Here is a 26332-nt window from a genome sequence, read left to right as displayed (position 1 = left end):
CGTAAAAAAAAATTAGGAGGGAAAAAATAAATAGGATGGGTAGATTTTTTAAAATAAAATAATATCGATTTCTATCGGGACGGGGGTGGGGAGGATGAAATATGAAATTTTTAAAAATATTTTATAAATAATATTTTTTTATAAAAAGACCGAGTTGTCGCGAGGAGGAGGTACGTGGAGGAGGTGGTGGAGTGAGATAAGAAAAATAATTTAACTTTTTTTATGGATCGTAATCTTTAATTTTTAATTAATATTAATTTTTTATTATTCAATTTTTATCTAGATAAAATAATTTATGTATATGAAATGTTATGTATCAAAGTTTTTCATATAAAAGAGAGAGTGCATTATACACATCATTGAGGTGTGTTTTTCAAATTAAAAAGTGATAATTTAGGTATAAAACTCATACTTTCAATAGTTTAGATATGAAATTAATTTTTTTTTGAATAATTTGAATGTGTTTTTGACACTTTATTTCTAATTTGAAATTAATTTTAGAAGTTTAATCAAAATAGTGTAGTAATTTTTGTCACAACTCCCAAGCCACTTATCAACTGTTCCAACCACACAGATATAGCAAATACTCTTTCTTCTTTTTCATACATACAACTCATTACATATACTAAATCCTCTCTTCCGTCAATATAGCAAATAGCCCCTCAATTTTTTGTACTAATTCTAAAATCCCTCTCCTTTCTCTTTCTTCACAGTTCACTCTCCTCTGTCACTTTTTCCTCCCAAATCCACCGCAGATCTGACCTTCATAGCACCAGATCGGAACCCTACTAACCCCCCGCGATGGAGGAGGCACTGGAATTGGCGCGAGCCAAGGATACGAAGGAGAGAATGGCCGGTGTGGAGAGACTTCACGAACTTCTCGAAGCTTCTAGAAAGAGTCTCTCTTCTTCTGAGGTTACTTCGCTTGTTGATGTATGCATAGATCTTCTTAAAGACAACAACTTCAGGGTCTGTCAGGGTGCTTTACAATCACTTGATTCCGCTGCTGTTCTATCTGGTGAACATTTTAAGCTTCATTTCAATGCTCTTGTACCTGCCGTTGTAGAAAGATTGGGCGATGCTAAACAGCCGGTTAGAGATGCTGCCAGGCGATTGCTGCTTACTTTGATGCAGGTACTTATGCATGAACGCGTTTTACTGTGATTATACCCTAATTGGATTATGTTTCTTTCTTTTTTTCATGTACATTAATTGAGGTGAGTTTTATGCAAATTTAATTTGGTACTACCTCACACGAACGTAGAAAAAATTTCTTCAAATTTTGAATTAATTGGATTGGTTGAGATTTGTAAGACAGGGCAGAGATAACTGTGAGATTTCTGAAGAACCCTTTATTTTTTTTAATCATAAAGTGTTATCAGTATAAAGGGTTCATATAGCCAACCTTGGATTGTTGCATAGTTGTTGGATTGGTTCAAATGCTAAATAATGGTTGAAGATTTCTTTTCTTTTGTCTTTTTAGTTTTTTTATTGTGTAGGGTTAAGGGTGGTTGGAGGTGGTAGAAATGATTGAAGTTTGATTGGAACAGGTGGAGATTAAATAAATTATATGACCCAATTATATTCTGGTTACAAATACTTAATATATATGAAGTCCAGTTGATTGGGGTATGTCTAGTATTTTCAAAAGGATCCAAAATCAGTGAGATGCAGCTCAATAAAATTTGTGACGTAAATCTAAGTTCTAATGTGATTCTTTAAACTTAGATTCCGTTTGGCCATATATTCTGAAGTTGATGACAATTTGAGTTCTTGAAGTTGTGATTTTTGAAACTTGAAGTTGTCTCTGAATATGCATTTACTCTTCTATTCACTTTTATTTGTCCACTTTTTCAAAAATATATTCACTAAAATAGATCCACTTCTAACATATTAAAAAAAATAATTATTTTTGCCCTCCTTACTATTAATTACTTATTCTGCAAATCATTTTCAAGACCTAATACTAAACACTAATAGGGGTAACGTGGTATAATAACATGCGTTGTTTTAATGGGAGTGCCAAGTCCCAAATAAAAGTAAATGGAGGGGAGTACTTGGAAAAATTTTAATTTCTTTCGTGGGAACTTGACAATTTTTTAGGAAATAATTTTTAAAATGATCAAATTTCACGGTCAAAATATTTGATTTTTTTTTTCAAAATTTGATCAAAATCTATGGTCAAATGCTAGTTTATTTTGCAAATTCAGGTACATTTTTATTTGAAGCTATATTTCTAGCTTTTTGAGGTATAATTGATAATTTATTTTGATCATTTCTTTTCAATTATAAGCTTCTCAAAAAGAAATTATTTCTGTTTAATTAATAACAAACATATCCAGTCCATTTAATCTATATTTGTTGAGACGTGATTGATATTATGTAACAATAATTAGCTCTAGAATTATATGAATCACCATATGCTAGAAAAAACATTAAGTTCAAATAGGAGGAAAGTGCTATAGAGTTTCACTACTATATTACAACTCTTCCAATTCTTGATACTAAAAATAGAAGTATCTTGGTTTAACCTTAAAAGACGTGCTCTTTGATTTATGAATCAATCAAATGTGACGAAGATAATAAGTTTGTTTAAGAAAAGCTGAAGTGAAATTGAAAAGTGAACTTTTTATAACAGGAAAGGATGGATGTATGTGATCAAGGAAAAAGCATTCCCAAATTGGAAGCTAAATGATACTCTAACTAATGAAAGATAAGAACTTGTAGTAGTGTAGTGGATAACTCCTCATACAGGGCACAACGAAGCAAGTGATGGGCACTAAACATTAGGAAATTGCTCACTCATTTAGGGCCTTCAAAAAATTTGTGGCCTAAACCTTATGCTTTAGTGGCTTTAGCATTTAGCCAGCCCCGACACACTTTCATGGATGAAAAGATTGATAGTAGTGCAAGATTAAGTTCACCATTCTGTTACTGAAAATTCAATATGTGGACTGCAGAACGTTACGAATGATCATGTTCCTTGACATGTTAATTTTGATCAAATGTATGACTATCTAAAGAGAAAAGCAATGCAAAACAATGAAGTTATTATGATTGTTGCCTATAATGTAACTGATTTAGCCTGGTATTTAAATGGAGAAGGGTAGGGGTGGACCCTTTTTGGAGCATTTACCATTAACCCTTGAGGATTTTTTGGTGGTTGTCTGGAGAGAGAGAGAGAGAGAGAGGAATAGAAGAGTTTTTGAAGACGTAGAGTTGAGTTTCCCTTGGTTATAAAGTAGCCTCTGCTCCCTTGTTTTGTTTTGTTGCACTCAGATAGTCCCCTATTGTGGGTGGAGTTTGTACAGAACCAGTTGATTGTGCAAATTCTTTACCTCTTTTTGGTGCACTTGTATATGGTCGTTTATGGCCTTGTTTATGATATGAAATATGTTCACTTGATGATAAATAAATAAATGTAAAACTAATTTAGCATATGAAGATGTCTTCTCTTGTCAGGTTAAATAGTATTTTCATGGCAAAAAAATTGACCATACACGAGGTGTATACCAAAAAGATAAAGAATGTAAAAAAATTGATTCTTTACAAAATCCAAATCTTCTATTGGAAGCTCCATGGGTGCACCGAAAGAAAATAAAATGGATCAGAGAGATGGAGAACTCCTCAACTAGGAGAACCCAACTCTACCCTTTCAAAAGCTCTCTGTCCATACCACTCACGTTAACGCAGTGTAACTACATTCAATGTGCTACATCTTCTTCTCCTTCCAACCTAACATCAACTCTTTCACAGTACATGACATTGTCTGTGAAGTGCTACAACCACCTCACATATCCCACCAAGTGTGTGAAAATAATATAACTGGGATATTCTTTCTTTCTCCACGAGGTGCCAGCTTGCGCGCGCCTCAGCTAATTCCATGGGATACCTGCCACTTCCCACCAACAACAGGTACCAGATTCAATAGTCACAAAGATTTAAATAAGACACCTAACAAATTGAGTACTTATTTTGCAAGGGGATTTTTAGAATGTTAATTTTATTAACTTTCAGATGTAAATATTGTTAGCTGTCACAGCTACAACCATATCGGATATAATCTCTCTACCCCGAAAATTAGAGGTAATGTTTGAATTCATCCTACCTTCCCCAAACACCACTTGTGGGCACCCTCCCAAAGAGGTGCCAATCTATGCAGTACAGAGTCGGCAAAAGTCCAACCTGCAAACAAAAATGCTGCAACTTAAGTTCTACTAGTCATTCTTTTTCAAGTGACTACATGTTTTCTTTCCTTTAGATACTTAATGCTTATATGCAAAATATATTAGGAGTCTAGTGCGGTGATGTAATCCGTCACAAATGCCAACTCTCATTAAGCATTCATTTGTTACCGCAAGTAAAATATTACAATAGAGCTAAGACTACCATGTCCACATAAAAGAGAGCTACTATTGGCTTAACCTCCCTTTTTAAGTTGTCGAATACTGCTCAGTTCTCAGTAATACCATCAATCCAAATGCACCTATTTATAAAATCTAAAATGATACCATTGTATTTACTTTAGTAAACCTACAATAAGTAAAGTATTGGCACAAATTTTTTTTTGTGTATGTTTAGAAGACTGGTTACATTTTCAGCCACTGTGATCCACTGCCCATAGGCCTGCTATCAAATATACAGACATGGTGGTCAACTCATGGGCAAAAGTTGCACAACTAGAACCAGTATGAGATAATTTCAACTTGTGCTCAAGGAGAAGAAACTAGAAATCTATTTGGTTGATTAATATACATATTCTGCAGGTTTCTTCACCAACTATTATCGTTGAGAGGGCAGGGTCTTATGCTTGGATGCACAGAAGTTTCAGAGTTCGAGAAGAATTTGCTCGTACTGTTACATCAGCAATTGGTCTTTTTGCATCAACTGAGCTGCCCCTTCAACGAACTATTCTTCCTCCGGTATGTGAATCAACATGCATACTTGATGAAGCTCTTTTGTATGTTGTCATACAAAATAAGTAACCTTTTTAAATCCAATTTTGTAACATCCTTCTTTTTTGCTGCTATTGTCAGATTTTGCAAATGTTGAGTGATCCTAATCCCGGTGTTAGAGATGCAGCCATATCATGTATTGAGGTTAGTTCAACTGTTTTTGTATCTCAATTTGATGTATTTGTCGTATTGTGTAGAGTGAATAATTTTTATTTTCTCTAGAAAGGAAAGCAGATAGGTTTTACTTCCATTTTGAATTGTTAAAGTTGTATGTAATTATTGTCTGCATTATTGATTTTGCCGATGACTTGCCGCCTTTAATTTTGACAGTTTGTGTTAATTGTAGCTATATGGTAAATTGTAAAAGACAAAAGACCACATGCTTCATTACTTTGACCATTTTAAGATTTCAGGCATTTTATTGCAAAAGTGAGATGGGTATTTTTGTCCAATTGGTATTAAGATTTTGCAGCTTGATAAATTTTTTTAGGGAAAAGGGTCAAAAATACCCCTCAACTTTGTTTTATTGGTTGACTACGCCCTTACCATTAAAACAAAGTTATTATTACCCTTGCCGTTATCAAACTTGTCAAATATGCCCCTCAATTGGATGGAAAACCCCGAATTAACAAAAATAACCCGATTTATTTAAATTAACCAATTCTAATCCGACCCTATCCGTCTAATCTATAGTCCACATATGTTCTTCACTTTTAGCCTAATTTATTCGTCTCCATGTTTTCTACTGTTCATCTTCATCACTTTCTTGAGCTTCCAATCAAATACTCCTCTTCGCCTTCTTTTCTATCTTTTCCAGACAATGGCACCTTGTTGTAACAACAATAGTGAATGATCTTCCATGACAATCAATGCCCTAAATCCATAAGTTCGTTCTGTTCGGACATAGTTGTTGATGAAGACCTTGTGCACAAGTCCCCTTTGTTGGTCGAATACAATACTTCCCTTGAGAAAATGGCTCTTCCAATCATTACTAGTAAGCTGAATTTTACCGCCATCTTGCTGAATCAGCCCAAAAGCTGTCTGGTCTTCAGCTAAAGACAAAAAGATCACTTACAACTTCAACATGAGGGACTGTGTCAACTACCTCCAATGTGCCTTCATCTTTCAATTTAACAAACAACAAAGATTTGTTGATAATGTATTTTACTTAATCCCATTAGGTTATGAAAATGTTATTTATGTCTTTAAAAATGTATTTTTCCTTCATTGATTTTTGCCTTTTTGTTTATATCAAAAAAATGAAGATGAACAGAACGGGTAGTATATTAGATGGATCGGACTCGGGTCATATATTAGATGGGTCGGGTCGGGTTTAATTTGGTTAATTCAAATAAATGGGGGGTTATTTTTGTTAATTTGGGGTTTTTCATCCAATGGAGGGTCATATTTGACAAGTTTGGTAACGACCAGGGGTAATAATAACTTTGTTTTAACGGTAATGGCATAGTCAACCAATAAAACAAAGTTGAGGGGTATTTTGACCCTTTCCCCTTTTTTTTATATTCAGATTGGGTGTGTTTGTATAAGACTATTTTTGCCCATTGTTAGTAAGATTTTATACTTAATAAAAATTATTGTACGAAGATTTGGAGTTGCTTACTTTAATATGCCTTGAGTGCACATGCGAAAGAGGCCAATATACTTCATACAGTAATGATAGCTTGAATATAGATACGATAGAGTTTTGGTTATGCATTACGTTGGAGTTTGGATGGGAACATAATGCTAGTTTACTCTTTTTTCTTTTTGATGTGGTGTTCGTGACAACTTGTGCGGATTCCGATTATTTTCATTGGTATGTCACCTCCCACCACCGAGGTACCAATGTACGGACGTGTAGTGTTATAAAAAGCGTGGAAAAGCGCGCTTAAAGTGCAAGGCGAGGGCTCGCTTCACAGGAGGGGGAATGAAGAACACAAAATAAACCTCTATTTTGCTCATATTCTTTGATATTTCTACACCTGGCTCACTTATCAAGTGATAAAAAAAAGGATGCCTACACCTTGCTCCAACTGTTTTACTGAGATTTTTTTATATTCATTTCCTCAATTGAATTAGGCTAGGCGTCCACCGGGCTTGCTTAGTGCGGGTTACCTCTCCTATGTTTGCGAGCTATTGCATAGGAGTGGTTGTTTTATCCTGTGCGCACCCAAAGGGTAGCCGCTGCGGGTTTCCCTTGTCATCAAAAAATAAAAATTGAATTAGGCTAGTCGTTACCCTAGACTTTTAAAGTCTTCAATTTTTCTGTTCCGTAATCAACTTTTAGTTTCATTATTGAAGTCATTGAATGTTTCTGACTTCGAGGTTCAGTGTCTTTATTTTCCTTTCAATGATAAATTGGTTATATAAAGATGCTCCAATTTCACTTCTTTGTTTTGATGCTCTTACAAGCTCGCAGTCTGGTTATGGCTATGCCTATATATGAAGAAAGTCTCCTGTGATTGATTAATTGATTAAACATACCCATCTGTACCAACAAAAAATAAAAAATAAACTTACCTATCTATGGTTAACAGTGCAAAGGCTCAAGATTGTTTGAATGAGTCCTATGATCAATTCAATCTGAAAGCCAGGTTGCAGGACACAGTGTATGATTATAAACACCTATTCAATCTGGAAAGACATGAAACTATAATCTTCAAAGAAAAATAAGAGTATATTCCCAGAATTTAGTTTACCTTTTTTTGAACTGTGTAACCAAGATAATCAGCTTTATTCATGTGCCCAGTGGCCATATAGATTTTATTCATGTGCCCAGCATATAGCTTTTTCATTGTCTTTCATCAATATGTTACAATTTTAAAACCATTATATGCTGTGTGGAAATGATTAGTTGTTACTAGTTTTACTTGGTAATTATTTCTCTGTAGCTGGTTAAAGTTGAAGAAGGAGAGGAATGTGATGAATGTTTGAAAATATTTGGTTTCTGTTTGATCCAAATTGCTGCTTGTTAATGTTTGTGCATCGTTACTGAATACGTGCTCTATATTATTCTATGATGTAATGTTGATTTACTGCCTTTCACCAACAAATATCTAGTTCCATGATTAAGCATAATGCCTTTTAACAGTTCCTCTCTCTATGTTTTATCTTCATTGCAGGAGATGTATTCACAGGCTGGACCTCAGTTCCGTGATGAACTTCAGCGCCATCATCTTCCTACCATGATGGTATGTATATAACTTGAGTTGTTTCATTCTTGCAAATATTTTCCTAGCATATGAAGTTACTGTGTTTTCCAGTTGTAGATTTTATGTAACTTCGTTGACATAAAATGTGATGGGGCAAGCAAAATTTCTTTTTGATCTGTGTCTTGACTTGATAATTGGCTGCAGCTAAAAGATATTAATGCCAGACTAGAGAAGATTGAGCCCAAAAATCCCTTAGCAGATGGAGTATCGAGAAACTATGCAGCTACAGAGGTGAGATCCACTGGTCTTAATCCCAAGAAAAGCAGCCCAAAGGCTAAAAACTCAACAAGAGAGGTGTCTCTTTTTGGAGGTTAGTACATGCACCCGATATGCCTTGGAAACTTCTATTTTATTAAGCTTTTGTGGGCATCCTATTGTCATGTTACATGATATAAAAGTTTTCAAGGTTTAACCTATCTAGAATTGTAGGTTATTGCATATCCTCTGTGCATGTTTTTTCCTGGTTCAAGGGTTATTAATGAACGAGGATGAAGCGGGAGAGGGAGAAAAGCAGAATTGTGCAATGGGTCTAAGAACATAGAGAAATCATTTGCTGGTGGTGTAGGGGTATTTTTCTGTGTAAAACAACTGCTATGAGTGTATGTCTAAAGGGTAGTTTGAGCAAAAAGAGAGAACTTTTGCGATCACGTAATGCATAATAAGAACAGTCTATGATTGTATACTTGATCAATTACTTGGTCTATACTCTTGTATAGGGGATGCTGATATTACGGAGAAACCTGTCGAGCCAATTAAAGTGTACTCAGAAAAGGAGTTGGTTAGGGAATTTGAGAAGATTGCCTCTACCCTTGTGCCAGAGAAGGACTGGTCTATCCGTATTTCTGCTATGCAGAGAATTGAAGCTCTTGTTATTGGAGGTGTGTTTTCTATAGTGACATTTGCTGTATAACAATGTCCCCTTTTATTGAAGTGATTTTTTCCCTATCATGTCTTGACCAATTTATATTGTGCCTCATCTTCTGTTTCATCAAATCAGGTGCAACTGATTTTCCTTGTTTTCGTGGACTTCTAAAGCAACTTGTTGTCCCTTTGAGTACACAGTTATCTGATCGGAGATCCACCATTGTCAAACAGGTCTGTTATTTAGTAAATAATAGTAGCAAATCAGCTAGTGTGTCTTTTGGAAACTTACCTGTCTTCTAATTATTCGCTTCTGCCTCCTGCGTTGTTACCTGTACTGTGTCAAATGAGTTATTTGCCTACTTATGGATCGATCTATACAGAAAACCTACTAGAAGTTTGAATGTTTATATCAAACATATTACATCCCAGTACATCCAAAAAAACCTGCTAATGCTGTTTGCTCCCCTCACTGCAGTTGCCATCTTCATAGAGGCCTTTTAATAGTCAGATAGAATTGTGTTCCTCTCTTTTTACAATGCATTCATGCAAGCAAGGAGTGCATCTCCACATTTGCACTTATTTATCCATTGTTTTGTGGACATTTTTTGCATCATTGCTTATTGATTCTTAGGTTAAAGAGTATCACATAATCTCTAATGTATGCACGTATAGACATTTGTCCTTTCTGTTAGATTTTACCAGCTAAATTGTCTCCTCATACAGGAACCTGGAGTGTCCGAGTACATTTATTAGGCGGCTTGTACTTCACCTGCTCATTTTTTTTCCTGAAAAATTGATGAGGAAAAAAAGTTCACTAGTGTATCATATGCATATACTCCATGAAAACGGAGAAATATAAGTAGACTAAAGTGTTCCAATGGACTAGCTTTATGGTTTTTTCTTCTTATTTGTTGATAGGCTTGCCATCTATTAAACTTCTTATCCAAAGAGCTTTTGGGAGATTTTGAGGCATGTGCTGAGATGTTCATTCCTGTGAGTAACTTCTTCTAACAAATGTCTGGAGATATTTACTTTTCTCATCTCATTTAGGGAAAATAATGATCTTAAACTAAATGGCATATGTTGTTTCTGACTTCTGATTTGAATTTCAGGTTCTTTTCAAGCTTGTTGTGATAACTGTTCTCGTAATTGCAGAGTCTGCTGATACATGCATAAAAACGGTAACACCTTATGTGCCATTATAGTCATCTCTCTTTCATCCCTTGGTAATAGTTGGTATATTGGTTAGTCATGTGGTGCTACTTCTATTTTCAGATGTTGCGCAACTGCAAAGTTGCTCGTGCACTTCCTCGAATTGCTGATTGTGCAAAGAATGATCGAAATGCAGTTCTTCGTGCAAGGTTTGTTTCTTTGTTGTCAATTATCATGTCTATTCTGATTTATTTCTGGACAATGCTGTTCCTCATTTACAACACTTACAGATGCTGTGAGTACGCACTTTTAATCCTGGAACATTGGCCTGATGCATCTGAGATACACCGTTCAGCAGAACTCTATGAGGACCTTATAAAGTGTTGTGTAGGCGATGCAATGAGTGAGGTATGTACCTTGAATTCTATGTATCAGATGCATCATTCAATCTCCCCTCTTATTCACAGACACATAGGCTCTCTGTTTCATTCTGTACTCGCAATACATCTTTTTTCCCTTTTTTTTGCAATTGTTTACTCAGTTGAAAACTTAACAGGTACGATCAACTGCAAGAACTTTGTACAGAATGTTTGCAAGAACTTGGCCAGAACGATCCAGGCGTTTGTTTATGTCCTTTGATCCTGTTATCCAAAGGGTGCGCTGTTTTCTCTTAAAGTTGGTCTTCCAGCGCTGATGATTAGCATTACTTTGAATTGCTTTTATATTTGGGATGATGTACTAAAGGGGACACTTCTGCAGATCATAAATGAGGAAGATGGTGGAACTCACAGACGGCATGCTTCACCTTCTGTTCGAGAGAGGAGTTCGCACTTTTCACTTGGTTCTCAAACATCCGCTTCTTCACAAATTTCTGGTTATGGAACATCTGCAATAGTTGCTATGGATAGAAGTTCCAGTTTACCTTCAGGCACATCCCTCTCAACTGGGTTACTCCTGTCACAAACTAAACCTGTGGGTACTGGCACAGAACGTAGCTTAGAAAGTGTACTTCATGCCAGCAAACAGAAAGTTTCTGCTATAGAAAGCTTGCTCAAAGGTCTGGATATGTCTGAGAGAAGTCGATCCTCTAGTTTGGATCTAGGTAATTCTTTCCTCTTCCTTTTTTCTTCCCCATATCAAAATCTTGTGTGTAGTATTTTAGTGCCGAGGTGAAAGCCTTAAAAGTTCATTCACATGCAGCTTCTAATATTTGGTTGGCAAAAAGGATGCTGAAAGAAAACTAAAAAGACTGCGAGTGTGTTTGGTATGAAGGAAAACATTTTCTGGAAAATGTTTACCGATTTTCTCATGTTTGGCTGGGACAAAAGTTTTGGAAAATGTTTTTCCAAATCAACTCATTTTCCTCAAAATTAGGAAAATGACTTCCCTTCAAAAATTAAGGAAAACATTTTCCAAACCTCTCCAATTTTAAATTACATTTTTTGGGAAAAACAGCAATTTTTTTTAAAAAATTCAATTTTAAAATTTTATTTTTTTTACCCGATCCCTGACCCCCACCCACCCACCCCCGGCCAGCCCCCCGCTCCCCGACCCCACCTCTCCCCAAAAAATTAATTTTGCTTTTAAAAATATTTTCAACTTCAAATTTTTATTTTAAAACTCCTACCCCCTCCCCCCAGCCAGCCCACCCCCAACCCCCCAAAAAATTAATTTTATTTTTTAAAAATACTATGAAGTTCAAATTTTTATTTTTTCACTCCTACTCCCTCCCCCTGCCTCCTCCCCCACCAACACCAACACCCCAAATAAAAAATTGTTTTTAAAAAATATTTTCAACTTCATAAATTATTTTCTACTCTAGTAAAAATAACAGATGTCTCTCAAAAACATTTTTCATTCATAAATCAAACACAAAATCATTTTCGGAGAATATTTTCTACTCACCAACCAAACATGAGAAAATAAGTTTAAAATCATACTTGTTTTCCAGGAAAACATTTTTTAGGAAAACATTTTCCTTCGTACCAAACACACCCTGTAGCTATAATATTCTCTCTCAAAATAGAAGACTAGCCATAATGTATGAAATTTGATGAACTTAATTTTTCTTTTCCTGTCCCTAGTGCAGGAGTTGACCCTCCATCGTCTCGTGATCCACCATTTCCTCTTGCAGTTCCTGCGTCAAATAGTCTTGCTAACGCTTTAGTAGATGCACCATCTGGTTTCTCTAAAGGCAAGAATCGCAATGGCGGGTTGGGTTTGTCTGATATCATTACTCAGATCCAGGCCTCAAAGGATTCAACTAAATCATCCTATCGAGGCAGTGCGGTTCATGAATCTTTTTCAGGGCTTAATTCTTATTCGGCAAGAAGGGCTTCTGAAAAGCTACCAGATAGAGGTTTTGTTGAAGATAATGCTGAACTAAGGGAAGGCAGGCGATTAATGAACTCACACGTTCACAGACAATACATAGAGTCGCCATACAAAGATGCTAACTTTAGGGATTCTCACTATAATCATGTTCCAAATTTTCAACGTCCTTTATCAAGAAAGAACACAGCAGGAAGAATGTCTTCTAGCAAGAGAAGGAGCTTTGATGACAGTCAGCTCCCGCTAGGAGAAATGTCAAGTTATGTCGAGGGACCTGCCTCACTAAGTGACGCATTAAGTGAGGGTCTCAGTTCTAGTTCAGATTGGAATGCTAGGGTTGCTGCATTTAATTATGTCAAGTCTTTGCTACAGCAGGGGCCTAGAGGTTTTCCAGAAATCATGCAGAGCTTTGAGAAGGTCATGAAATTGTTTTTCCAGCACCTTGATGATCCCCATCATAAAGTTGCACAGGCTGCTCTATCAACCCTTGCAGATCTTATTCCAGCTTGTAGAAAACCTTTTGAAAGTTACATGGAGAGGATTTTGCCTCATGTTTTTTCACGGCTAATTGATCCCAAGGAATCAGTGAGGCAGCCTTGCTCAACTACATTAGAGATTGTAAGCAAAACATATGGTATCGACTCCCTTTTGCCAGCTTTGCTCCGTTCATTGGATGAACAACGTTCTCCCAAGGCCAAACTTGCTGTAATTGAGTTCTCAATTGGCTCTTTTAACAAGCATCCTTCAAATTCTGAAGGTGCTGGAAATAGTGGCATCCTCAAGTTATGGCTCGCTAAGTTGACACCATTGGTCTATGATAAAAATACCAAACTGAAAGAAGCGGCTATTTCATGCATTATATCAGTGTACACACACTTTGATGGAACAGGGGTTTTGAATTTTATTCTTAGCTTATCAGTTGAAGAACAAAATTCTTTAAGACGAGCTCTGAAACAGTATACCCCTCGTATAGAAGTGGATTTGATGAATTTTTTGCAAAATAAAAAAGAAAGACAACGTTCCAAGTACGATCCATATGACGTTACTGGCACATCTTCTGAAGAGGGATATGTAGGAGCTTCAAAGAAAAATAATTTATTTGGAAGGTATTCTGCTGCTTCAGTTGATAGTGATGGTGCCAGAAAGTGGAATTCTGTTCCAGACCCGACCTATATGACTAGTTCTGTAGGTCACTCATTGTCGGATGATACTCAAGACTTCTATCATGGTGTTGAAGCTGGTGCCAACTCTGATTTTCCTGTTTCAAAAGCCAAGGATTCAAAACTTTCCGCAAGTGGCAGTGATGGTATATGGGCTAATTCACAGAAAAGCAATGATGACAGCTTAAACATGGAGCACACTTCCACAACCCGTCTGGAGGTTAATGGGTTAGTTGACTCGGAGCATCTAGCTGCAGCTGATAATGAATCTGATTTGGGACTCAATCACCTGAAACTTTCTGCTCTGAAGATAAACTTAACTCCAGCAACTGAACCAAGCATTCCCCAGATTCTTCATTCAGTGAGTTCTCTGTGGTCAACCTATGCCTGTCGAGTTTCACTTTATTATTAAATTGTCTGTGATTCTCCTCTTCCTTGGTTAATAAATATCTCAAATTATTTGTGCAAAAACTTTGGATGTAAACTATCACAATCCTTACCCTGCTTTCTCTGGCACCTTTTCCAGATTTGTAATGGCAATGATGGAAGTCCTGCTGCCAACAAGCATGATGCACTTCAACAACTAGTTGAAGCTGTTACCAAAGATCAATCCATATGGAGCAAGGTATATTAGTCACAGATTTATTCTGTTTGTTATTGCTGTCCCTTTATGTAGATTTTAAGTCCTCATGTAACATTGTGAATAGCATGTAGTTAGTTCCTTTTTTAATATTCCAACTAGTTAGAGTTCAGTTGTTACCTTTTTATTTGAAAGGTCTTGTGAAAATCAATTTTTGATTTTGCTAATTTAAAAAATATGGATTTTATCATGAAGTAACATCTTTCATTCACTGCAGTACTTCAATCAGATATTGACTGCTGTACTCGAGGTGCTAGATGATTCTGCGTCATCAATAAGAGAACTTGCCCTATCTCTGATAGTTGAAATGCTGAAGAATCAGGTCTTTTGTCGCTTTTCAAATTTATTTTTGTTCCATCCCTTTAGCTATAGATAAGAGAGGTTGTCTGCTTCTTTTTAAATCTTTTTGTTTAATGTCATTTTATGTTATCTATTTTCTGTTGTTCCAGAGAGATGCTATGGAGGATTCAGTCGAGGTTGTAATTGAGAAATTGCTCAACGTAACCAAGGACGTTTCTCCAAAAGTAAATTCTCACTTGGATGAGTTATTATGCTGAAAATTTCCGTCCCTCCTTTCTAATGTGTTGTTATATTTGTCTAGGTCTCAAATGAAGCTGAGCATTGTTTAACTACGGTGTTGTCTCAGTATGATTCATTTAGATGCTTAAGTGTGAGTGTTGGTGTTTTATTTGTATTTGCATAGCAAGATATCTGGGTTTTCTCTTTTCTTTTCACTCGGATCTCATGGCCTACTCTTTTTGATATTCCTATTTCTGATAAGTTGCTGCTGTCACAGGTTGTTGTTCCTTTGCTTGTCACGGAAGACGAGAAGACTCTTGTAACCTGTATTAACTGTTTGACAAAGGTAATTTGCTGATTGTATCTGACTCCTGAACTCGTTAGAGTATTGTGTTTAGTTTATTTTTTGGTGAAAAATAGTTGTGATTGCTCTACAGTATGTGAAACTTGGAAAAGCTATGGTGTGATTGGTAGTGATTTGAACTTGTGCCTCTTATTTCAGCTTGTGGGGAGGTTCTCCCAGGAAGAACTGATGTCTCAGCTATCTTCATTCTTACCTGCCCTGTTTGATGCCTTTGGAAACCAGAGTGCAGATGTTCGCAAGGTGCCAATTACGTTTTCCCTCTGTTTTCTTTCTTATCTCTTTAGAGCCCAGAAAAGCTTCTAGAATTAAGGATGTAATCAGTAATAGTTGATTGGTAGCATTAGGTCTGCAATATAATCATTCAGAGTTAATAGGTATTGCTTTATTAGATTGCATTGAGCCGCAGACGTCATCATTTCATTGTGTTTACTGATATATGGTCATCAGATAAAACCTTGTACCTAACCCCAAAAGAAATGAAAAAGAAAAATAAATAAATAAATCATGCAAGTTAACCTTAGTAATACAAGCGTTGAGGCTGTGACGTAACAAAATTGGATTGCTTATAATCAGATTAGCGTCTTGTATACTGTTGAAGCATGAAAAGAGATAACACTCTCTACTTATTTATGGTTTTATCAAGTAAGCTGTTTTCTGATATGTATAATTTTCTTGCTGGCAGACTGTTGTGTTCTGTTTAGTTGACATATACATCATGCTGGGCAAAGCATTTTTGCCATACTTGGAAGGGCTAAACAGCACACAGTTGAGATTGGTGACTATTTATGCAAATAGAATATCGCAGGCTAGAACAGGGACTCCCATAGATGCTAACCGCAGTTAGCTGGTGTGCTAGCTTCTTTGAGGGGATTTCCTTGTAGGTTTGTTTATGAGAGATTTTAATGTTTTCATGTGTCGTGTATATCGTGTGAATGTGCATTTTGAAAGTTGTATTCTTTTATTCAACTGTGTGTTCATATTTTTTCCTCCCGCATGGGAGTTGGAGAGTGCGTGGTGAAATTGTAAACAGTAAATGTTGTGGTTTTAATGAAATCTACAGTATTTTGAGTTTCGCTCTTTTTATTTCATACATTTGGTGATCTTTGTAGTCGTTGATGCAGCAGTATTTTCTACCAAACTTGAACTTTAATAATACTTAGGTTACATTAAATAACACAATAATCCAAATTTAGGACTTACCTAGATCCTTTTGCCAGCAGAAACTGATTCGGATAGAAAACTATATTACCATATTCTGGAGGCTATTTGCTGTTAGTTGCTTAGGCTAAATTAGTTCCAGACAACAAATTAAAACTATTTATTGGGGTTTCAACTTTCACTTGGAAATGTTTTACACAAACGGTTCAACGCATTATTGTCATCTCAGGTATACCATACATGGAGTATAGCAAGGACATACAGAAAGTAGGAGTGTGGAGTTAAAAGGGTAAAAGAAATTGTCAAAAATTTTAAAAGGGCATATTAATTTTTTTTAAAAATCAAAACGGTAAAATCGCTCACCATGTAGCGACTTTTACCTTCTGAAAAAGCGAAATCGCTGCAATAACAACGATTTCTTAAACTTGCTTTTTTAAAAAAAAAAATAAAAAAAATTGAACAAATCGCTCCACACGGAGCGATTTTCAAAAAAAATAAAATAAAATTTGTTTTATAAGTCGCTGCTTCTGCAGCGACTTGCACTAATTTTTTTATTTTATTTTTATTTTTTGCTTTATTTTTTTTTTTTTAAAAATTGATTCAAATTTTTGTTTAAAAAAAAAATCATTGCCAGCGATTTCTAATTAGTTTTTTTAAAAAAAAAATCAAATCACTGTAAAGGTAGCTATTTACACTTAATTTATAATTTTTTTTTGAAAATTGAATTAAATCGCTGTAAAAAAAAATTAGCCGATTAAATTAAATTTTCAAAAAAAAATAAAAATTTAAGTGTAAAGCAAAAAATGTGTTAATTAAGAATTCATTTTATAAACACATATAAAGATCAGTCCCAAAAAATGTGTTAATTAAGAATTCATTTTTTTTTGAAAACTTAATTTAATCGGCTTTTTTTTTGCAGCGATTTAATTAAATTTTCAAAAAAATATAAATTAAGTGTAAATCGCTGCTTTACAGCGATTTGATTTTTTTTAAAAAAAAGTTGAATCAATTTATTTTTTAAATAAAGAAAAAAATTAAAAAACTTAATGGAAGTCGCTGCAGAAGCAGCGACTTATAACAAAAGTAATTTTTTTATTATTATTTTGAAAATCGCTCCGGGTGGAGCGATATATTTAATTTTTTTTTTTAAAAAAAGCAAATTTAAGAATCGCTGCTATTGCAGCGATTTCGCTTTTTGAGAAGGCAAAAGTCGCTACATCGTGAGCGATTTTACCGTTTTGGTTTTTTAAAAAATTGATGTGCCCTTTTGAAATTTTTGACAATTTTTTTTACCCTTTTAGCTCCGCACTCCAGAAAGTAGGGTTTACAAATTGAATCAAACTGCAAATTGAGTTAAATCGAAATTTTTTTTTGACTAGAGGTTTGGTGTTAGAAAAAAAGTCAACTATATTTGGGTTGGTTTATTTTCAACTAAAAGAAAGTCAACCCGAGACCGAACAAATTCGATATTATATATATAATTCAAAAATTTTATTTTACACGTAAAAATGCTTAGATATAACTTTTAAATATCTCTTGTGTTTTTTCATAGTTTTTATCTTTTTAATATATTTATTTCATGTTTGGAAGTTAGAATTCTTAATGATCTAATAAAGATTATAGTCCATACATGTCGGTAATTATAATAAAGTTTAAATACAAATCAAATTTATACTACTACAAAAAAAATAAAAATCAATTCAACACTAAGAATGACAATAATATTGAATATTTGTATTTTTAGTTTTACATAGATTTAGACAATTAAAATACATGATCTAATTTTATTTTCTTTTAATATTTAAACTTATTTTAGCATTAAATTATGATCAATTTCATTATGACTTATTAATTTGCAATATTTGTTTTACGCGATTTTATTATTATTTTTTGTTGGATATTAGAAATAACTTAGGTAGTTGCATATTGGTAGGACTAAAGAAATATTTGAAGTACAGGTAAATTATATGTTTGTATGAGTACTTTATCGAAAACCCCCCAAAAAAATCCAAAAAACCCAAAGAAATCCGAAGTTAAAAAACCCGAGTTCTAATGGTTTGGTTTGGTTTATAAATTCAAAAATCTGACACAAATAATTTGGTTTGATATTTGAAAAATCCGAACCAATCCGGTCATGTACACTCCTAATAGATGCATGTCTACTGATCAGTACTTGTCAACTATACTATTATAGGATGTACAACAATATGTGGGAAATCAATGAATAATATTACACTTTTTAATTTACTCTTATAATTATTTTTCAAGACATTATATTTATTATATTGAAAGGGTGATATAGTAAAATTGTACTTTTATTTATAATTTCTTTAAAAATATACAAAATAAATAATAGACAAATATCATTGGACGGTGGAAATAATAATTTGGAGAAGAAATGGCATGGGTTGATCATTTTTTAGTTTTGTCTTTTAATATTCAATTATCAGTTGAATTCAAATAATTAATTGGATCGTTGTTTTTCATGACCCAATATCCCCCTAAATAGTGATGATATGCAATTCAATATGCTAATCAATTACAATTTTAGCCATTTTTTTGTTACCAGGTATAATGAAAGCATGAAGAAGCAATAACAATATATTCTCGAATTTAAATATGTTAAATGCACAAAAATACAATTAAAATATTCAAAACTTGGTGATGTAAGTAAAAAATATCAAAGATTAAAAATAGAAAATGCATCAAAAATATATTGGTTGACTTTACCCTTACCGTTAAAATGAAGTTATTCTTGTCCCTACTGTTAATAAACGTATCACTTGTACCCTTTTTGGACAGAAATCCCCAAATTACTCTACCATCCTAATATAACCCAAACCCAACGAACTAACTTAACCTCACCCAAACCTACTATACTTCACCTCCATTTCCTTACAATCTTATTTTTTTTATTGGATGAATGTAAGTTTCTTTTTTGGGTTTGAACTTATAAATGACTTATGACTACATAGTTGATACTAGATAGTCATGAAGGCTCACTATATGTGTATCTAGATAATTATATCTTTTTCTTTCTCGCTGTTTTCTTCTAAGTATATAATGCAATATACATTGTATACATCACAAATTTGATATTAGATACATGTAATTTGATACTAGCTAAATGTATATATGTACATTTATGCTTTATATATCACAAATAGACCAGATACTACAATGTCCTCTTAGAACCAATCTATATGTATGAAAGATACATTACATACAATTATGTATTTTTGATACTGGATACATGAAAGTGATATTAAATACACTAGATATTTGATATTTGATATTGGACAGATTGGATTAGGATTAACATCGCTGAGTTTGATTCATTTTTATGTATTGTCAGTTCAGTTCATTGATTCAATTTTTATGCTAAACTAATAACCAAATTAATATATATTTTTATCGATTTTTCGTCATTAGCAGTTTGATTTTCAGTGAAATTAGTAAGAAATGGTCATACAATAATTATATAAATTGTCCAATAATTTGGCGCGAAAAGACAATAATATAACTTTACAGAATGCTCATAAAATAGAATTTGAAAAGAACATTATAACTGCAACACAAATAAAAGAACTAGTGCAATAATGCGAATTGAAAGCTAAAAGGGAAAATGTAGTAACCAATTGATATTAATATTTAATATTTATGTAGGTGTAAATGTAGTAAATAAATCGGTTCGGTTTGGTTCCGATTTGATTTTAGATTTTTAGAAATCAATAGTATATAGTTTGGTTATGATTTTATTTTTAAAAAGAAGAAATAACCAAATTCGATAAGTCATATAGTTATATTTTATTATTATACATGCATAATATATTATTTTTAAAAGTAATTATAACTATCTTATATATATTCTCAACAACCTTTATTTATAATAATTTTATGAAAGCAAAAATGTCCAAGACGAGAACATTTATCTTACTGGTTTTATGTACATGAGTGTCTATAACATTCATGGTGGGACTAAGTATGTCACGGTCTCTTTCTCTTAGGTCAAAATGGTGATTATTTTTGAAGATTTATTCACAATAAAGTTAGTGATCGAAAGTTCTGTAATGTTAGTCGTTCTAACTATTTTTCGTTTCGAAAGAATTGTTGTCTTTTTATCTCTTTTGAATGTATCATCTTAATTTTTATATTGTGTATTGTTAATAATCGAACCAAATTGAATCGAAGTCGTTAGCAACCAAACAGGTAGATATATATTGTATTTAGTTTGGTTTAATTTAGTTTGATAATGTAAAAACTGATTAAATTGGCTTGGTTTTGGTTAGGATCAATAACCGATCCAAATCGATTGTGAACAACCTTAACCGTCTTAATGGGTGATCAATTTACCCAATACAACAAAACCAATAATCTATTTTTTTAATATAAAATCATTGAAAACCTATTAACCCAATAATCCAATAACCCAATAATTACTCGATAACATTTTATTTGATTCGATTTACTGATAGATTTATTTTTGCACACCTTTACACTGGATGATATTAATATTCGCAAATACACTAAATTCATCACTGCATATTGAATACTCAATATCTAAATGAGAAGACATACAAAGAAGTAGCGAGATGGGAGAGTAGTGAGACGAGATACATTTGTCTAAGATGTGTATAAATACAAATATAATGTATTTATAGGCAAATTCGAACAAAATAAGTAAATATTAAAACATAGGGGTCATTTGCTATAAACATAAATAAAACAGAGATTAATAATGCAGAAAATAGTAATGCATGAATTAGTAATGCAAAATTTATTTTTTCAAATGTTTGGTTTATTGTTTCCTATCTCATCTTTTGTTAGGATTAAAACTCTATAAAAAACTTCTTTTCAATTATACCCTTGGATTATTATTATGTAATTAAGTCAAGATAGATAATTGCTGGACAATATTATTTTTATGACTTTTTAACTAGCTAGGTGAAAAACAATTTTGTTGTCATGTTTGATATTTTTTTACTTGAATTATTTGAGGATAAATAGTTGACATCTTAATAAATACATCACTCACAAAATGTCAATTTTCAATTTAAAAAAGAAAAACCATGTACTTTTAAACCGAAATAGACCACATACACTCACCAAATATTGTATTGAGATCTATTGGAATCATCATCTATCCCTAATTCACAAGACAAGACTTTTCTTTCCACGATACACATCATCCTTAGAAACTAGGGTACATGTACGATCCATTTTCCGTGCCTGAAGGCTTAAACATGGATTTTACCGTCAATTGACATCATATTACACAATGAACAAGAATTTATGACTATTCAATTGAGTAAACCTAGCCTACCTGGACACCAAGCAGCTGTAGAGGGATTGTAGCTCCAATCCTGGCTTCCGGACGACGAGATGGCAGATTTGGCTGGAAATAAGCAAACTATCGTCATCCTTGTGTTAGAAATCTATTTTTCCGTCCTTTCAAGGTCTAGAGCACCCTTTTGAGGGTTTCTGGGGGTGATCCTCGCCTCTTTTTGGTACTTGGGGAAAAATAAGAAAATAAAACTTCACGTTATTTAAATTCTGCTCCCGACCTTATGCTCTGGTGCTCCCAGTCCCGCTGAAGCGCGACCGCTCTAAATGCACCATCCCAATGTGATGGAAGAGTGGACCCAGTTACTCTTAACGTTTCTCTCACCATGAATAACGATGACAGTAAATATCAATTTACACCTTGTTTGTCCTCGAATGACTAAGCATAGGAGTAAGCTCAAATCAAATTGGAGTACATAAAAAATATTAGGTCGACTTGTCATGAAACTACAAAAAGATAAAGGTTTCCAAAGTGTGAGCACAAAAGGGTCTTTACCCCGAAAATGACTAGGGAAACGAGGCAACACATGGAGAAAAATGATGCGCCCTTCGCCTGGCCTGATCCCGCCAGAGTAGCAGAATTTCGCTGAGGCGGGCGATCGCGGTTAGTTTAGTAGGGGAAAGTGGAATGGTTTCAAATTTCATTCTACCTTTACTTTCAAACTCCTTAAAATTCTCTCAATCGATTCTCTATGAACGTCGTTCTTAACTACAATTGCATGACACTAGCCTTGGGATAGTTTTCAAAAATATGAAAATAGGTTGCTTGATTTTCTAGAAAACATAGCATAGACACCTCCTTTACGTTTACAATGTCTCCACAATATTTTGAGCGCAAAAATTTTGTGGAAATACAATCAAAATGGTTCAGTAATGGGTGGGAAGTTTAATGGGTTTCATGGTGTAAAATTAGATTTGGGCATCATTGAGGGGTTGTATTGGTAGACGAGTTGTATTTTTAGGTACTAGGGTACTTTAGATACTCTAATATGATGAATAACCTATTAAAATGGGGTCAGGGGCGATGGGGCGGATCGCACCCTGGAGTTCACCGAGATGAAGGCCACTCTGGCGACCTCCTTCATTGCAACTTCAAAATAAAAATTTTATTTTTCCAAAGCCCATGATTAACTAATTTTATGAAGTCATAACATGTATGTTTTCATGATTTTTTGCAGGCTTGTCTACTATGGCTGAATAAATAAAGAAAACTTGTCTTTCGTCTTGTTTTACGAATGTTGGAAGTCGAAAGAGGTACCACGATCACCGAAACACCAAGTTCTTGTGCGAGAAGGGGTTCCACCTGCTGTGCGTAGCCGAAAAAGCACCCATCTTCCAAGCCCAGCTGACAGAGTTCGATTGGGGTTCACTGACAAAAGCTTTCCCTTATGCACACTCTGGATTTGTGAGGGAGTTCTACATCATTCTTCCTATTGTTCGTTGGGAGGATCCTCACCTTACCATTTTCACTTAAGGAGTTGAAATCCCCTTGAGCACCCAGTTCATCAATGAGGTGCTCGAGGTGCCAAAAGTTCCTAATGCAGAGTACAAGGCCAATTTGAGGAAAATGGATCTAGGTTTGCTGCGGGACACACTAGTTGAGGTTGCATGTCGAGATCAAGTTTATTAGGTTACTACTGAGGGCATCATCGGTACTCACTGGTCATTGGATCCTAAGAGGTGACTGCACTTGGTTTACAAGAGGACCCGCCTGTTGAGAAATCACAACTATGTGACCTTTATCTCTAAGTAAAAGATGTTCTACAGACAACAAGAAGATATTCTTGCCTGGGCTGATAACATTAATGTGCAAGTAGGCGGTGATGACATTCTTGGACACCAATGAGGTATTTCCTATGGATCCCCTTTTTATTCCCTTTTGATAAGGAAACCCTTTACCCAGGGAAGGAAGAGAAAAAAGGTTGATGGGGCCGTCACAATAGGGCAACGACTGAGGCAAACGATGAAGGAGAGGATGATGATAAGGTCGATGATCCATTTCCTGTGCAGTCTCATCCCGCTCTTTCCAGTTCTCAGGTTGAGAGGACCTGGCAGCCGTTCGGAGGAAATTCAGACGTTCCCAAGCTAGCACGTCAATTTTGGTTCCACCCTTCACGCCGTTGAGGTTGAGATGCTCCTCCACAACCTTCGATAAGAGATAAAGAAGAATTTAACAAGGGATTGCCTGATGGGCCGTATATGGAAGACCCTTAAGGTCATTTTCTCTTGCATTGTCCCCTGCTGGAGCTTCCCACGCTCGAGCCAAAGGACTTTCGGCAGTTCCCTTGGTTGAGTGATGCATGGAACGGTGAGACATCCCTAGAGGACATGGGTCTGACAAAGACACTTCCCATTCCCATAGTCCTTGATTTTGTTTTTGCCCCAATTGGGCATGTAATAGATAGAAATTTGATTTTTTATAATGTTTTTTGTAAGCACATTAGTGCTTATTTTGCAATTTCATAGCTAGTGGTGGATCCATAATTTAAATTTTGTGAGTGCCAAATAGTCTTATAGATTAAATTAACTTTATATTTGATAAAATTATTCACTTTCTGATATATATGATAGATTAATCAATAAATATTAATAATAAGATATTACAAATCCACACTCCATACTAAAAGAATGAGGTTAACAAATTTAAAACTTTCTGTAATATTAATAATATTATAAATATTCATCATTCATTTACAATGTTCCTCGATGAGTTTTCATATTCTAAAAATTATCGATAATGACATCATTACTAACATTTGTTAATACATCACACTATAGATAACTTACTAGACAATCATTTAAATGTTGATCATCAATGCTATTCCGCACTTCATTTTTATGTGATTCATTGTCAAAATTCTCTCCACAGTTGTCGTAGTAATATATACAATTAAATTCAACTTACAAGTAAATAAATAAGTGAATAAGTCTCCGCAAGATTTGCTCCAACCAATGCCTTCGCAAATCACGAATTCCTTGCAAGTTGGAGAACTTAAGGTTATCGCTTCGCATATGATATAATGAAAGTATCGAGTTGGTAACTCAAATCTTGAATTATTTTATCATCAAACTCACTTGGATAACACTTTGCTGAAGACATGATTTTACCTTTGTCAAAATTAGAGAAAGAATTGACTGAACTCAAGCTATCCACCCCAAGAAGAAAATCACTACTTACTACATCAAAATGATCATTAAGCTCTTGAAGTTTCACATCAATGACAATGAAAAAGACTTCAACACGCAAGTGGTGCACATAACTAATACCCGAAGACTTAGGTTTTGACTTTTCGAAAAAATAAGACTCATCAAACTTGTGAATCAATATATCATGAACATTACAAAATGAGAAAACATCATCCAACAGAGATTTTTATTTCCCTTATATCTTGCAAGTTTTTCTTTGTAATATTAAGAAACTCCACGACATTAATAATATGTTGATCTTTTTTAAAAAAAAAATTTACTCAACTCATTTGATCTTATTTTGTAAAATCGTACTCAGCTTCTTTGACATTGCCAACACTTTCAACATCAAGTGAACTATACAAAAGAAATTTAAATATTTTATTTTTTAAAATGATATTTCGCTTGATTTCTTTCACTTGATCCTTTAAGTTCAATCACTTAAAGAAAATGAATAGAAGACGAGAAAATAACAATGAAGTTATTTAAAGTTTTGAAATTTAATTCCCGACAAGAATCACCTTGCCTTTAAAGTCCACGTTCTTGATGTAATCCTTGGCCTTTTTTAACTTCATCGAATTCAAATAACTGCTCTAACATTTTGTCTTGGTGATCACGGAGTAAGTATCTACACTTGAAAGATCTTCCAACAACATTCAGCACATTACTAACATGATCAAAAAAGTTTTGACATCCAAATGTTTTTTAGCAATAGCCACAAGTGTTAGATGCACCGATGAGCAAAACATTTAATGTAATATACTGATGGAATATTTTTCATAATCAAAGTTTTGTCCACGTTCGTACATGCAGCTATGTGGCGTCGGGGTCGTCGCTAGTTCAGGCGGGAGAGCGTGTCCCGCCCCGCAAGGCGGAACATTAAATTCCGTCAATTCCAGAAACGCAACAGCACTTCCTCAAAGCTTGGAGGGCCCAAAATGCCTTGTCAAACTGCCTCCCCAAATGCTGGAGGTTGCTTGCCAACATGGAGAAAACAGGCCATGCTCACCAGGCCAGCCAAGGGGTGAAGGACAAAATTCTGTGCAAGCAATCTGCCATGTGGCAGTAAAGCTGTGAAGACAAAGCTGCCTCCTTTCTAGCCTCAGAAAATCTGCCACTTGGAGCTTTTAATTTTGAATGCTTGCCCACACGTTTTTTGCTCACTTTTGGAGCCTTTGTATATTGTAGAAGTTGCATTTTCAGATAGATAGTTAGAAAATACTTTCCCTCTTACTTTGTAAAAGCTCTTGGAAGCTCTCTCTTGGAAAATATTGGAAAATTGGCCTTGCTGCCTCCCAAACTTGGTTGCCTTTCTTGCTTTCATTATTGCCTTTATTTTCTGTTTTGTGGCTTTGCTTGTGGACTTTTACTTTAGATTCTTTGGACGTTTGGTTGGACTGAAGTTAGAAGAGTCGTGCAAGCCTTCTTGACTGTCCTTCACGGTGCTG

The 26332-nt window shown here is 34.6% G+C and overlaps 1 protein-coding gene across 1 annotated transcript; it reads left to right on the top strand.

Moving 5' to 3' along the window:
- The first annotated feature begins 543 nt into the window (after window positions 1-543).
- Window positions 544-16269, top strand: LOC101265274 (CLIP-associated protein-like). Its single transcript, XM_004247063.5, has 21 exons — window positions 544-1134; window positions 4767-4922; window positions 5037-5099; window positions 8078-8146; window positions 8312-8477; window positions 8884-9045; window positions 9165-9262; window positions 9950-10024; window positions 10144-10212; window positions 10307-10392; window positions 10474-10591; window positions 10740-10838; window positions 10943-11285; window positions 12273-14035; window positions 14201-14299; window positions 14532-14636; window positions 14764-14838; window positions 14916-14984; window positions 15111-15179; window positions 15336-15437; window positions 15880-16269. The coding sequence occupies exons 1-21, from the start codon at window positions 802-804 to the stop codon at window positions 16039-16041; spliced, it is 4281 nt and encodes a 1426-aa protein (XP_004247111.1). The 5' UTR covers window positions 544-801; the 3' UTR covers window positions 16042-16269.
- Window positions 16270-26332: the final 10063 nt, after the last annotated feature.

The sequence above is a fragment of the Solanum lycopersicum genome, chromosome 9 (assembly GCF_036512215.1).
Source record: "Solanum lycopersicum chromosome 9, SLM_r2.1".
NCBI classification, from domain to species: Eukaryota; Viridiplantae; Streptophyta; class Magnoliopsida; order Solanales; family Solanaceae; genus Solanum; species Solanum lycopersicum.
The sequence above is the reverse complement of the archived record's forward strand: the minus strand, read 5'-3'. Positions and strand labels throughout refer to the sequence as shown.

What these genes read in the sequence shown, in the direction of transcription:
- LOC101265274 (XM_004247063.5), top strand. Translation starts at nt 802, where the DNA reads ATGGAGGAGGCACTGGAATTGGCGCGAGCCAAGGATACGAAGGAGAGA. An exon ending in TGAAGCTCTTGTTATTGGAG is followed by an intron (nt 9,046 to 9,164) that starts GTGTGTTTTCTA and finishes TCATCAAATCAG; the next exon opens with GTGCAACTGATTTTCCTTGT. An exon ending in GTGCTGAGATGTTCATTCCT is followed by an intron (nt 10,025 to 10,143) that starts GTGAGTAACTTC and finishes TTTGAATTTCAG; the next exon opens with GTTCTTTTCAAGCTTGTTGT.